Raw genomic sequence first — 12532 nt, forward strand, 5'->3', positions numbered from 1 at the left:
AGAAGGGAGAAGTCTCTCATTTTTAGCAACACTAAGCCCAAAATCCCAAACCTCCTCCTGTTCCCCTTCATTATCCAATCCTAAAATAGATATCTTTCTCCTCCTCAAGGTGAGTATATAGTCTATGCACTCTAAAATGCCAAAATAATCAGAGGCCAACTTTTAAGTACTAAGAATATGCTGCTGCCAACAGTTTTTACAGGTATGCTACATTCTACTGAATGGAGAAAAGCCAAGTATTTCACTACAAAAATGCTTCAGATGAGTTAGCAAAAGACTGCAGTGGTTTAGAGCATCTACAAAGCCAAGACCGAGCACAGAGCTTTGGAGAAATTTCTGATTTTGACTGACCTTCCTCTTCTTTCCCGATTGATCTTCCCCTCACGTGTCCTACTCATTCATTTATTCATCATAGCATCAATCACTGCCTTAGTTTTCTGTCTCACTTTACTTTTTATGTTCTCCATTATTTAAGTTAATGCTTCCTTATTAGCCCAATCCCTTTCACAAAAGTACAAAAGTTCCCCAAGTACAAAACCCTGGAACCAGTGCATGGTGGTGTGTGTTGCTGAATATAAAATGTTTACATATAGTTGATGCATAAGAAAATACTTGTGTGGAGTGAAATCTCTTTTATTAGGTGCACTGATAGAGCTGGAAAAATAATACATTTTTGAGAATGTACTTCGCTCCTCAGGTTTAATTCATCACTAAAACTTACATGGCATTTGCTAGTGAGATACACTTCATGTATTTGTTTGCAATACCTCTTCCCATCCCTTGCTTCTGCCCAGCCTGGTCATGCTGCCTGCCAGCGTTATCTATACAAGACCTATTGCAGCAGAGCCTGCTGGATTCCTGTTCAGCACTGTGGTACTGCACCTTAACAACCATTATTAATAAGGAACAACTGGTGCAGGTGAAAAAGCTAGTCCACTCCAGCTGGCTTCATGTTAGTTGGGTTAGAACCTAAAGCACAAATCGATTCTAACACATTTTAGGACAAAGTTGTTTTCTTTTCATTGACTCCTCATATGAACCCTTCCATCAAGGACCTAAAACCACACACACAGCATTTCTTTTGTGAAGGGTTCCTGTTAACCCAAGTTACAAACATACAAATGCAGAAAAAAAAATGAACAACAAAAAAAAAAGAACAAGTAGACACGACAGAAAAGTTGAATGAGCATTGGCTCTTCTTATTTTAATGAAGAAATATTTCAAGTTAATATCAGTGCATATTTAGAAATAGCATGTGATACTCCCAACGCCAAACACATCAGCAAATTACAGTTTCAAAAATTTATAAATTAATTGCAAGGAAAAAAAAATTAAGAGTAACATAGAGAGTAACGTTCAAAATAAACATCCTGTTTGTTGCACTGCGTCAATTATATTCCTGGTAATTAAACAGCAAGAGAGGTCCAATAGTTTGTGGTAATTAGGCTCTCCAAAACAGCATTTCTTTTTCTACAAATGAGTTAAGCTGTTTGCATTTATTTTTGATGTGTAATTAAATGTTATTCTTAGCTGTTACAAAGAAATGTAATCATGTCAGAGTAAAATTTCATTCCATGATTCAAAATCAAACTAACACAGAAACACTGCCTTCTGGTTATACCCACTGGAAACAGTCAGCTGAGAATAGGAAGAACTATATGTGAGCACATTTGGCTGTTACATAAAATGGCTTTTTTTTCTGGTTTCACAGCCTCATAACAATACTGTTTTTCAACATTGTTCCCAGTCATTGTTTTTAAAACAGTTCATCAACATATCCTGAATCAATCACCGATATAAATAACTCCAGTGACAAAATCCATTATGGAAGGACACAGAACTGCAACCTGAAAGTTGTACCGAATGATTTTAAGGTGGAACTATTCTAATAAGAAAAACCACAACAAAATCCACAGAAAAAGCAGTATCTCCAATTAATTGGCAATGATGGAATCTGAAAAACTGTTATAATTTTAAGAGATCTATTTTAATTCATGATGGGCTTTAATGCAAGACAAATCATACTGAAGCTAAAAAGAGATGCACATTTAAAGCTTGCAAGTGTGATATAAAAATATTCTCTATTTCTTTCATACAGGGAGTCTGATTTTCTTAATGGAAGAAGCTAAAATACATCCTCTTTCCTACCCCATCACTGTACATATAGACTATTCCCTTGATATCAGGAAACGGCATTTCCCCAACAAAAATATCAGCCATGTGAATCACAGACTTTCTGGTAGTAAGGGTTTGTTGATTTTGCTTTTTAAAGTATATTTTCAAGCAGGTGAAATACTGAAAAGATATGCATTTCTTTTGCTACTACAGTAGTGCAAGTCCTATACTTCAACCCCCGTAACTTCAATCCACCCGAAGTCTGCATCGCCTAGGATGACTTGAAAACCTGGTGTGTGATATTACAACACTGAGACGATAGCCAGATTATGAAACATCAGGCTAAATCAGACTAGTAGGAAAAGGCACATGCTTCAGATTTTGCAGGGCTACCTGAAGGTTCCTCGTTACCATAACCCCTACTCCTGAAGCTGTAGTGAGACTGTGCTTTACCCAAATGGCACAGTTTGCTTCCAGAAAATTGTGAGGTAACAGGAAACTTCTGAGTGTTCGCTGCTGCTTATGGCACATGGACGCTACAGTTCTGTGAGCTCAGCCAAAACTCCCGACACACTACAGACAATGCAGACACAAGGTAGGCTACAGTCTGGTTAGGCTGCAAAATAAAAACTTAACATTTCAGTATACTGCATACATTCCTTTTATGCACAAATACAGGGTGCGCAAAATAAGCTATCTGCTCAGTAAGATTTAATGTTTTTCATATGTAAAATAATCAGCTAATACTGCAATATAATCAAAAATCATGCACTAGATAAACAGAGCTTCTTCCCCATGAACGGTAGTTCTCAGGAACGTTTGATTCTGCTTCAGGGAACATCTCATGATTTGCCAGCTTACTAGTCCCTTTTTTTCAAGAACACAGTATTTAGCTAAAACTGAAAAGCAAAATTCCAAAGGAAAAACAAGTTTTGATTTTAGTTGTGATACAGCTGAGATAGGTGCAACTGGACTGCTGCAATGCACCAAAGAGTAATGAAAATTCAACATGAATACCAGAGGAATAAATATATAACCTAAATTAATCTCTGTAAATACATTCACAGGTCCACTTAAGACACCCTTATGCACAACTCATACTTCATCGAATCTGCAGATAGAGATGGATGTTAGTTCATGGGGAAAGCAATTTATCATATGACTCAGTTTATCTGCCATTATTCCAGCAAAAATCAGTAGCAAATTTGAAAAACTAGATTTATTTTCCCCAGACCAACCACACAGAGGCTTAAGTCACAAATTCTATTATTTCCAATGTTCAATCAATAAGGCTTTATTTACACTTTTTTATTTTTTTTACTATAAATTCAGGAAAAAGTTTGGTGCAATGTGCAAGAAAAGACAGCACATCCCACTGATTGGAGACTAACATCTGCTTATGGTTTAATGCTAACCCACAGGCAGCCAATTAAAGTCCCATATATCCATGTTTTTACATAAAGTTTCCTTCCAGATTCTGTCAGAAGCATACTAGCAGTCAGGCCACCTAAAAACAGCAAGGATGGCAAAGTTTTCTTGAGGCTTAGTTTGGAATGAACACTTTTTCCAGGGAACTTATTTCTTCTTTTAGAATCCTTTGCATCATAAAACTCTATTAGTAACCTGTAAGTGGAGAAAAGTAGATCGTCAAATTTACGCATTAGAGTAAGAAGTTTTAAAGAACTTTATTTCATCCAATAACTACTTTTAATCACGTTATTTAAAAAACAATTTAACAGTAAGTAGCAGCTCATCTGTAGCAAGGTTAATCAACCAGCATGCTCTAAGAATATGATGCATTCAAAGTGATGTTATGCATCAGAGTACTCAATCTGAACCCTTGTGAGCAATATAAGCAGATTTTCCTTAGGGAATAATTTCAACATTGGATATAAAGGTTGAAAATTATCCTCCATATTTAGAATTTAGCAAATAAGACCAGAGTACCAAGCAATATCGTAAGATAAAATATCATACAGTTAATCAATAGAAACTGAAGTAGGAGGTAAAGTATCTTGGTGAAATAAGCTAATAAATAACCAGGGCTCACAAGACTTAAAATATTTTGGAAGTCAATCACGCTAGAGTAAAATGTGACAACATAGGTTTAGTAGCAATTTTTCTATTTTTGATAAACAGTAATAAATAGATTTGACAATTCTAGATTTCTGTTTTAAGCAGCTTTAAATTTGCATGACAGACTACTTTGGTCCCAGAAAGGGTATACCAGTCAACAGGAGTCTATGATGAGACACAGATGATCATGGTTCAGTTTTGCTGGTCTTCACTAGAAGACTACTTTTGGGATGCTGGACAGCCTTTTATTTTACATATCAGTTCCTTGTCTATGAAATGAAATTTGTACTTTCTCGCCTCTCAGAAGGGAATAAAAGAAAAATTACCTACTGATCCTAAACTCTAAGTCACTTTACTAATAGTGCCATGTTCACAGATAGGCATGTTAACTTTTACATAGATTCAAAGATCACAGGTCAAACTCGTCCATTTATTTGCTTCCATGGAATGCCAGAACAATCTTAAAGCAGAACATACCTGGAAAACCTGTCAAATTTCTAACTCATACCATGCAGTCAGGGATTTAGAAAATAAACATATTCAGCTCTCTTAAACTGGACTTCAGACATGGCAAATTAAGCTATCATCTCTCAAACAAATACTTAAATCCCACATTCAGACACATCTTCACTTTCGTTCCCTAGGTCCTGTTGCTGTGCTCATTAGTGACCTTATCCGGTGGTGCTGGAGGGAGCCAGGTACTTCTGCCATGACTCAAAGGTGGCTTGGATAGATAAAACTTGTACTTCACCTGATCTCCCCAGTGAAGGTAGGGATCTGTGGATTACAGAAGTTCTTATGCATTCTGACAGAAGATGCATAACCAATTTTGGCAAAAGAGACTAGGCCAAGACTAACCAAGGTTCGTAGGTATAACCCTAACACTGACGACTAGGCTAGAACCAAACTCCTTTTTGCTTGCTTGCCTACCTCGGGAATCTTACGCTTCTGGCTGCACATGGCTCAGACTCAGGAATATAAATAGAAACTATTCAGATGAGTCTGGCCTAGAACGTGGTTTTGCAGCTATTCAGTCTAAGGAAGGCCTAAAACCCCAGAATCCCAACCTTCTCAGCAAAAGCTTTAATCACAAAGGCATTACACAAAATATGCACAGGAGTACCAACACCACCTGTCTTCCGAGAGCCCTATAGCTTGCACTGCTGGTAACACAGAAATCATAGGCATATCTATTAATGGAAAAGGAGAACGCAAACTTCTTGAAACAGAAAGTTCTGCACATTGCTACTCACTTGTCCTTTATTTCAAAACGTTCATGAAGCCACCTTCTCATATACATCTGTTCTTCTGGAATGTCCTTCAGTTCAATTCGATCAATGAAAATGTGAACTCTTGGGCATTCCTTGCAAAGAAACTCTGAAAGAGAGCAAAACAACAGGACGGAGTTACAGAAACACTGTATGGCATTTATTAATCTAAAATAAGCTGAAAGTCTGACCTCACAGCTGTAAGTGTCTTGGAAGTTTAACTTCGGTTTTCAAAAGCCTTCCATTTTTATGTTTAGATCCTGAATACTTCACTCAACTTAGAAGCTGTCTGATCTACATGCTGTTAAAAAGGGCCTGCTATCAGGTGCAGCATGGAAAAATGTCCTAAAAAGACCAGCATGAAAACTCATTCTGCAGCGTGGGATGCCATAACTTCTCTGTGAGAAAGGTATCCAGCCTGCAATTTTGATCAGAGTTAGCAATCCTCTTTCCTTGTCTTTTTTAAAACCTAAATTATGTTTGCTCCTGGATGACAAAATCTGAGCAACAGTGATTTCCCAAACCATCTCCAGGAGGAAGTGGGCTTCAGTTTAAGTAATAACTTATAATTAAAGTATGCAATAGGGCAAAAGACTCAGAATAAAATGCTGCTTTCCAGTTTGCATACCTCCATTTTTCTTCTGTCATACAGAATCAACAAAGCTAAACACAGCCCTGTTGCATTCTCCTCTCCCCATTTCAATTTCTCCCTAGAAAGATTTAGCAAGCAAGCATTAAGCCAATTACTTTGTGGGATATTTTACGAGTAACAGGAGGTAAAAATATTGCCCACAAAAAATATTTGTGGCATGAAAAAGCCACCAATATTTGCCTATTAAAAATTATTTGCATCTATCAGTAGCAAGGGGTATTGTATTAACAATAGCACCCCAATAGAAAAAGATGTATGATGTGAGCACAGAAGTACTTGGAAATCTGGATAACCTTCATATTTTGAAAAGGGACCCAAAGTGCCTTCCAACAATACAGATGGGCAACAAATGTAATGCAGACTGGGTGGTCCCTTTAGGTTGTTGACATTTTTTTGGACAGCAGTGCAGATGTACCTCCTTAAGAGGAGGTTTTAGGATCTTCACATCGGTGGACTTTGACCTATAACTGTGAGGGGTATCTGGAAGAATGACTGTGAAAAATAATTGTCACTGCATGTACATTTTATTATTGTCCGCCAAAGCAGATGTCTCCCCATTTGCTTTCCTTCTTTACAGGATTATTCCATTTTTAAGGATGTTGCTGTAAAAGCAATCCTTATCATACACGAGAGAAATTGCCTTAAGGAATTTTAAGAGCATGTTCATGCAAATGTGTTTGTGTCCTTGTAAAGGGGGATGGAAGGAGAAGAGATAACAGGATCAGTAAAGTATTAGGGCATTTTGCTGCAGAAATTTGCAAGGTGCTCTGTGCAGCTCTGTCTAGTCCTCAGGCAGAGAGAGCCTCTCACTGAACTGCACTTCAGCATGCAGAGAGAACACAGCCCACGCACCATCAAGTCAAGAAATGGGTGAGAGCTCTAACCAAAACCAGGTCCACCTCTTAGCTATGGCACAACAAGCACAACAGTCACTGAATACACCACTTTCCTTGAAGTTTTTGGCAAAGCCATTTAATAGCTACAGCTATTAGATGTCAGGCAGGTGACGTATTTGAAAGTCCAAACGATGGTAGGTGTAGACTACTGTCCTCAGGTTTATGCACAATGTTTTTCCTAACCAAGATGAAATCAAAGTTCACTTATCTGAAAACAGCTTTTTCCTCTTGCTTTTTTAATGGTAAGAAAGGATTTTCTCCGAGGATACTATCGAAACCACCATATGAAGGTCATTCACTCTATGCGCACCTAAAAGCATACTATTAATATTTTAAAATGTTGGACATATTATCCATGTCTTAAACGCTTAAAATGTTCACTGATGTATAAATCCTCTTTGGAGTCGTATTACCTATTACGTGGAGCACTCTAAAAATATGCAAAACTGTATTATAGAAAAAAAATGCCTGGAAGCCAAATGATACGGTCTTTTTTGTAGCACAATACAAAGTATCTATGCTGTGCATATTCAGCTGTGGCTGCAGACCTAGCTTTAGAGTATACTTAAAATGTTCTCTGCATTGTATAGTGTACGTTTCTTTTGCTTCGTAGCAAATAGGTTGTTCTGTACAGGAACAAACAGCTCTTTCTTGATGTTATTTATAATCTCAGTTATAAATTATTAAGGAAAATTACCAAACAAAAATCTAATAGGATTGTTAATAGCCATGTGATATTTTAAAACCTAATGTTATGCTTCTTAAAAACTATTGATATTTGGTTAAAGATAGCAACAGAGTACGATATAAGCAATAAGCTCAAGCTAACAAAAATGGAATAAGCATAGAAATTTCAAAAGGAACACCTTCCCCCACAAAAGTCTGAAATGTAGCAGCTCTACAAACCTGCCTGGAAAGCAAAAACCCTTCCACAAAATCCTAAGCCTTGTTGCTGTTTTTTTCTACTCCCAAATTCCAGTACAACCTGATTCTTACTACTTGCTGGTCTTCTTCAGTCAGTTTAAATTTAGTCCAGTTACATGAAGATCCTAAAACCTCCTCTTAACTTCCCACTTATGTAAATCCCAATGCCTTTCTCCACAGCCTTTCAACTGAGGCTCAGTACTGTGTGATCTGCAGCTAGAGGTGCTTCCCAAAGAGGACCAATATTCTCACCCATCGATTCAAGGCATATTTTATCCAAAACCTGGACATGCAGTACATCTGCAGATGACGTCGTAACGCGTTCAATCAAGCTAGTCAGGGAACCTGACTAGTCTTTAATTATCCAATTCATTTCAGGGTCTAATGCAACTAATCCCATTTTTTTAGATGCATAATGTCACTGCAACCGCTTAAGAACACCAGTGGATAAGAACAATTTATTGAGAGGTTGGTTTTTTTTGAAGAAACAGCTGGATTTTATTACCACAGCCTCTAAAGGTTTGTGGTGGTCCCATGACCCTCAATTTCACATTAGCTTAACTCCCAAAAGACTTGTGCAATTAAGCTAAGAAACAAAATCTTATTGAAGCAATTTATTATGTGCAAATTACATCCAACTTCAGGCACACTAGCCCTTAAGGCCAACATCTGATAGGCTTTTCAGATCCCTGAACTTGCCAGAATTTGTTATAATTAACAGCAGGAACAAGTAAGACTGAATTTTCCTTCAAAAGACAAAACACAAGTGCAAATCATGCATTATAATCAAACATCATACTGGGGACAGTGTTAGTCAATCAAGAACCAACCATGATTTGGCCGAAATGAACCCCAACAACTTGTGTGGGAGCCAAGTGGACTGACTTTCATATGGGAGATAGAAAGTTTTATTAGGAAATTATCTGGCTATATAATGGATCCAAGTGCAGAATGTTTATCATGCTTTTAATGACCAATCACAGCAGAAGGAAAGAATTCAAAATAAAAAAAGTGCATTTTTGTCCTTAAACTGTGGATTTCCAGCCCTCCTCCTGTGGGACAGAATACACACTAACCCAGGACTGAAGGAATCAATGCAGAATTAGGATTAATGTAAGGGATGCAACAGCCTCCAGAAAAGCAATCAGATTCCCAGACTTTTTTAATTTCCAACAAATATTTTGCGTGCCACATTTTGCTTGCTGGGACTTTCACAAAATTCTGTCAGTTTGAAAGTCTTCACCTTCAAAAGCCAATTAATTCATTTTTTTTTTTTCAATTATCAGCATTACCAGGGAAGGTGAGGGAAAGAGAGAAGCTCCAAAACATAAACATACCTGCTACTGAGAAGGAATATATAAACGACTTTACAACACCTTTCCCTTAATGATATCACAGTTCATTCCACCACCCTAATTCATTTGTCTTGACAGTGATGTTGCACTCAGACATTACAGTTTTCAAGTACTATTGAAGTCTATTTTTACAGGCACTTTAAATATGACAGCACTAAAGTAGCTCAGATTTCATCCTCCCACATTGACTCTTTTATTGCTTCATAATTATTGCCAAAGTCCTCCAAAATTAAGAAAGGGCAAACTGAAGCCCGACATGGTCATGTCCACCTAAACAGGCCCCAATTCTCTCCTATTTTAATGGACTTTAGTAATGTTTGCAATAAGGTGAAAGTGGTATCACAGGAAACTGAAATCTGAATTATGTATTTTTACTCTAAGGAACTAATATTTCAAACACATAATGATGCACCTCCTTCAGTAACAAAACACTGTGTGTTGTGTTGCATATGGTTTTACAGGCAAAACCGTGACAGCAAAAACATATTCTTCTCTGAATTGGAAATTTAAAAAGTGAAGAAAGCATCTTGTCTGGACCTAAACATTAAGCTACCAAAGCAGTTTGTAAATTATCTTTCCTTTAAAGAAAGAAATCCCATCTCTCTGTTTTCATTTATTTTGTACACCAAATTAACAACCGATTGGCAAAACAAACACAAATTTAAGTGCTGCATTGTTTCTCAGCTCCATGCTTTCCATCACCTCAAGTTGAGCTGCCACAAAACTATTTCCCTGCCTGCTATGACAAAATAAAGCAGTGGTGGAACAAAACAGCACTAGATGGGAAAGCAAACACTGAGGGCAGAGTGAAGTCTGCTCAGCCAGGTTAACCTGGGGGACCAGGGAAGGAGCTGGCAGCACCCACACCTGCTGGTGCTGCTGATGGAAGCAAGCACGGAGGAGATGCTGTGCAGGATAAATTCAGGCTTCAAACTGGGAGACAAGCCTGGCTGTGGAGAAAAGCACTCCCAGAAGTACCGGCAGTCCCGCGTGCGAGGCCGAGATGTGAGCAGAGATCAGAGCCTCTGATTGCAGCGGAGGGAGTACGCATGTTAGGAGCTGGAGGACCCTTAGAAACAAGAAAAATGGGATGCCCCATGAATCTTAATTAAGCCAGGGTGGTGGCAATGACAACTGAAAAGGTCTTAGATACTTCAGATAGGAGCTGGGAAAAGTAAAAGGTCAAGAAAAGCAACCATTTAGGCTGACATAAGATGAGGTGGATGCAACTAAAATTCAGTGTGAGAGCAAAACTCAGAAGTGCCTTTACACCAACACAAGAAGCCTAAACATGAAGACAGGAGGACGAGAATTCTTGTCCTCAAGAGACTATCCCTATGAAGCAGGTATCCCAGTGACCTTGAAGGAGCACACAATGTTAACTGGCTACCAGATTTACTGGCATGACATAGCATGATGCACAGGCAAGGGCATGGCAGTATGTGTGAAGGACTATATAAAGAGTAATAGTATAAAGACAGTACAAGCAGACAAGCAAAATTAAATTACTGTGTATCCTCTAATAAAATACTTATTAGATATATTAAATTATGTCGAGGTCATCTTATTAAAAAGATGATAAGCTCGATAATAGTGATGGATGATAAGCTTGATAATAGTTTTGAGAAAGTGTTAAGCCAGACTGAGCGCTGCAATTTCAGGGCTGCTAGCAGGAGTGTGATTCCAGCTGCCTTGATTGAACTGTATCAATGCTTCATCAGGATGAAGTGCAGAGGGGAAAAGAGAGAAAGAGAAAAGAAAATATTTTTTTTTCCTGTAACAATTACTTGCAGAACCCACAAGAAAAGATGCCACTCCTGATGTGGTCTTGAGTTGTGCACAGTATTAGTGAAAAGTGGTCTGCAAAGACAGTACAATTACGTTCAGCATTGTAGAGAGTCTAAATAAGTGTAGAACACACACACACATAATTAAAGGAACTGTATAGTTGGGGGGGAAAATAGGAGGGAGAAAAAGAAAAGTGGCAAAACACAACAGAAGAAACAGTTGAAAGGAAGGCAGCCTAGAGACTGTTAAAAAAATACCAAACCCCAGCAAAACTTAGAAACCCACATAAAACATGTGCAAAACAAACAAACAAAGAAAAAAGTGGTCTGAAACCCACATGCATGGTTGAATGGGAAAATTTAGGATGCTACTGCTATATTCCTACCTTCTGTTGGAGAAATAGAAAGCTTGTCCAGAAAAGGAAAACCATAAATCAGCTCATGTCAAATGCAAATATAAAATTAAGAGAATTGAAAAAGAACTTTAAAAATCCAAAGGATGCTCTAATAATTGTACTTTTTGAATACATCAAAAGCAGTAAACCAGCTAAGGCACTAGTGGGACTGCTGGATGACAAAGGTGCGAAGAGCAGCACTCAGGGTAACGTATAAGACCATGTAAGAGAAGCTCAAATACCTGTTTAGACTTCCCTTTCTTGCTGAAATTGTTTGATTCCTACGCCCGTTGCATTCTTTGTACCACACTGCTCAAAGGAACTAGATCAATAAGTAAACACACAGAAATTATTAGACTAAATAAACAAGTTAGATGTCAGGAAGTCACTAAAATCAGACAGCATTCATCCAAAAGCTCTCAAATGTGGAATTCAGAAACAAAGATGTGTAACCTATCAGCGCAAACAGCCACTGTGCCAGAAAAATGGGGGGTTTCCCTTCTACAAATGAGGGCTTTAGAGATGATGCTGGGAAATACAAACCAAAGAGTCTTACATCCCCGGGTAAGATAGCAGTCTATAATAAGATCACTAAGCACAGAGATAATCACAGTCTGTTGGAAAAGGTTTGGCATGGTTTCTGCAAAGGGAAATCCTGTCTCACCAATTTGCTGGCTTTCTACCACAGTGTCAAGGAGCAAGCGGATAAAGGGGATTCAGTGGACATGATATATTTGAATTTTCATAAAGCCTCTGTCAGGGTTCCACACTGAAGGCTATTAGAGAAATTAAGCTGCCATGGGATTAGGGAAAATGATGTTTTATAGATCGAAAGCTGCTTAAAGGAGAGGAAGCAAATGGAGGGACTTAATGATCACTTTCAGGACTGAAAAAAAGAGCAACTGGAGTTCTCCAGAGGCTGATGCTAGGATTGGTTTTATTCCTCATCATGACCAATGAGCTGAAGAAGGGGCAAACAGTGAAATCTCCATTTTTTTAGATGTTTTTCAGAAGATCTTAAACTCTTTCGGGCAGTCAAATGCCAGGCTGGTGGTGAGGAACAC

At 38.1% G+C, this 12532-nt stretch overlaps 1 protein-coding gene across 1 annotated transcript in view; it reads right to left on the reverse strand.

The window, feature by feature from the left end:
• Positions 1 to 1174: 1174 nt before the first annotated feature.
• Positions 1175 to 12532, reverse strand: part of AGPAT5 (1-acylglycerol-3-phosphate O-acyltransferase 5) — a 60588-nt gene continuing 49230 nt past the window's right edge. The window contains exons 7-8 of the mRNA XM_013172290.3: positions 5445 to 5568; positions 1175 to 3738 (exon numbers count right to left, since the gene is read on the reverse strand). Of these exons, the coding sequence (XP_013027744.2) occupies positions 3513 to 3738; positions 5445 to 5568 (350 nt within the window). The 3' untranslated portion in view covers positions 1175 to 3512. The remainder of the gene's footprint in view (positions 3739 to 5444; positions 5569 to 12532) is intronic.

This window comes from Anser cygnoides, chromosome 3 (genome assembly GCF_040182565.1).
Source record: "Anser cygnoides isolate HZ-2024a breed goose chromosome 3, Taihu_goose_T2T_genome, whole genome shotgun sequence".
NCBI lineage: Eukaryota > Metazoa > Chordata > Aves > Anseriformes > Anatidae > Anser > Anser cygnoides.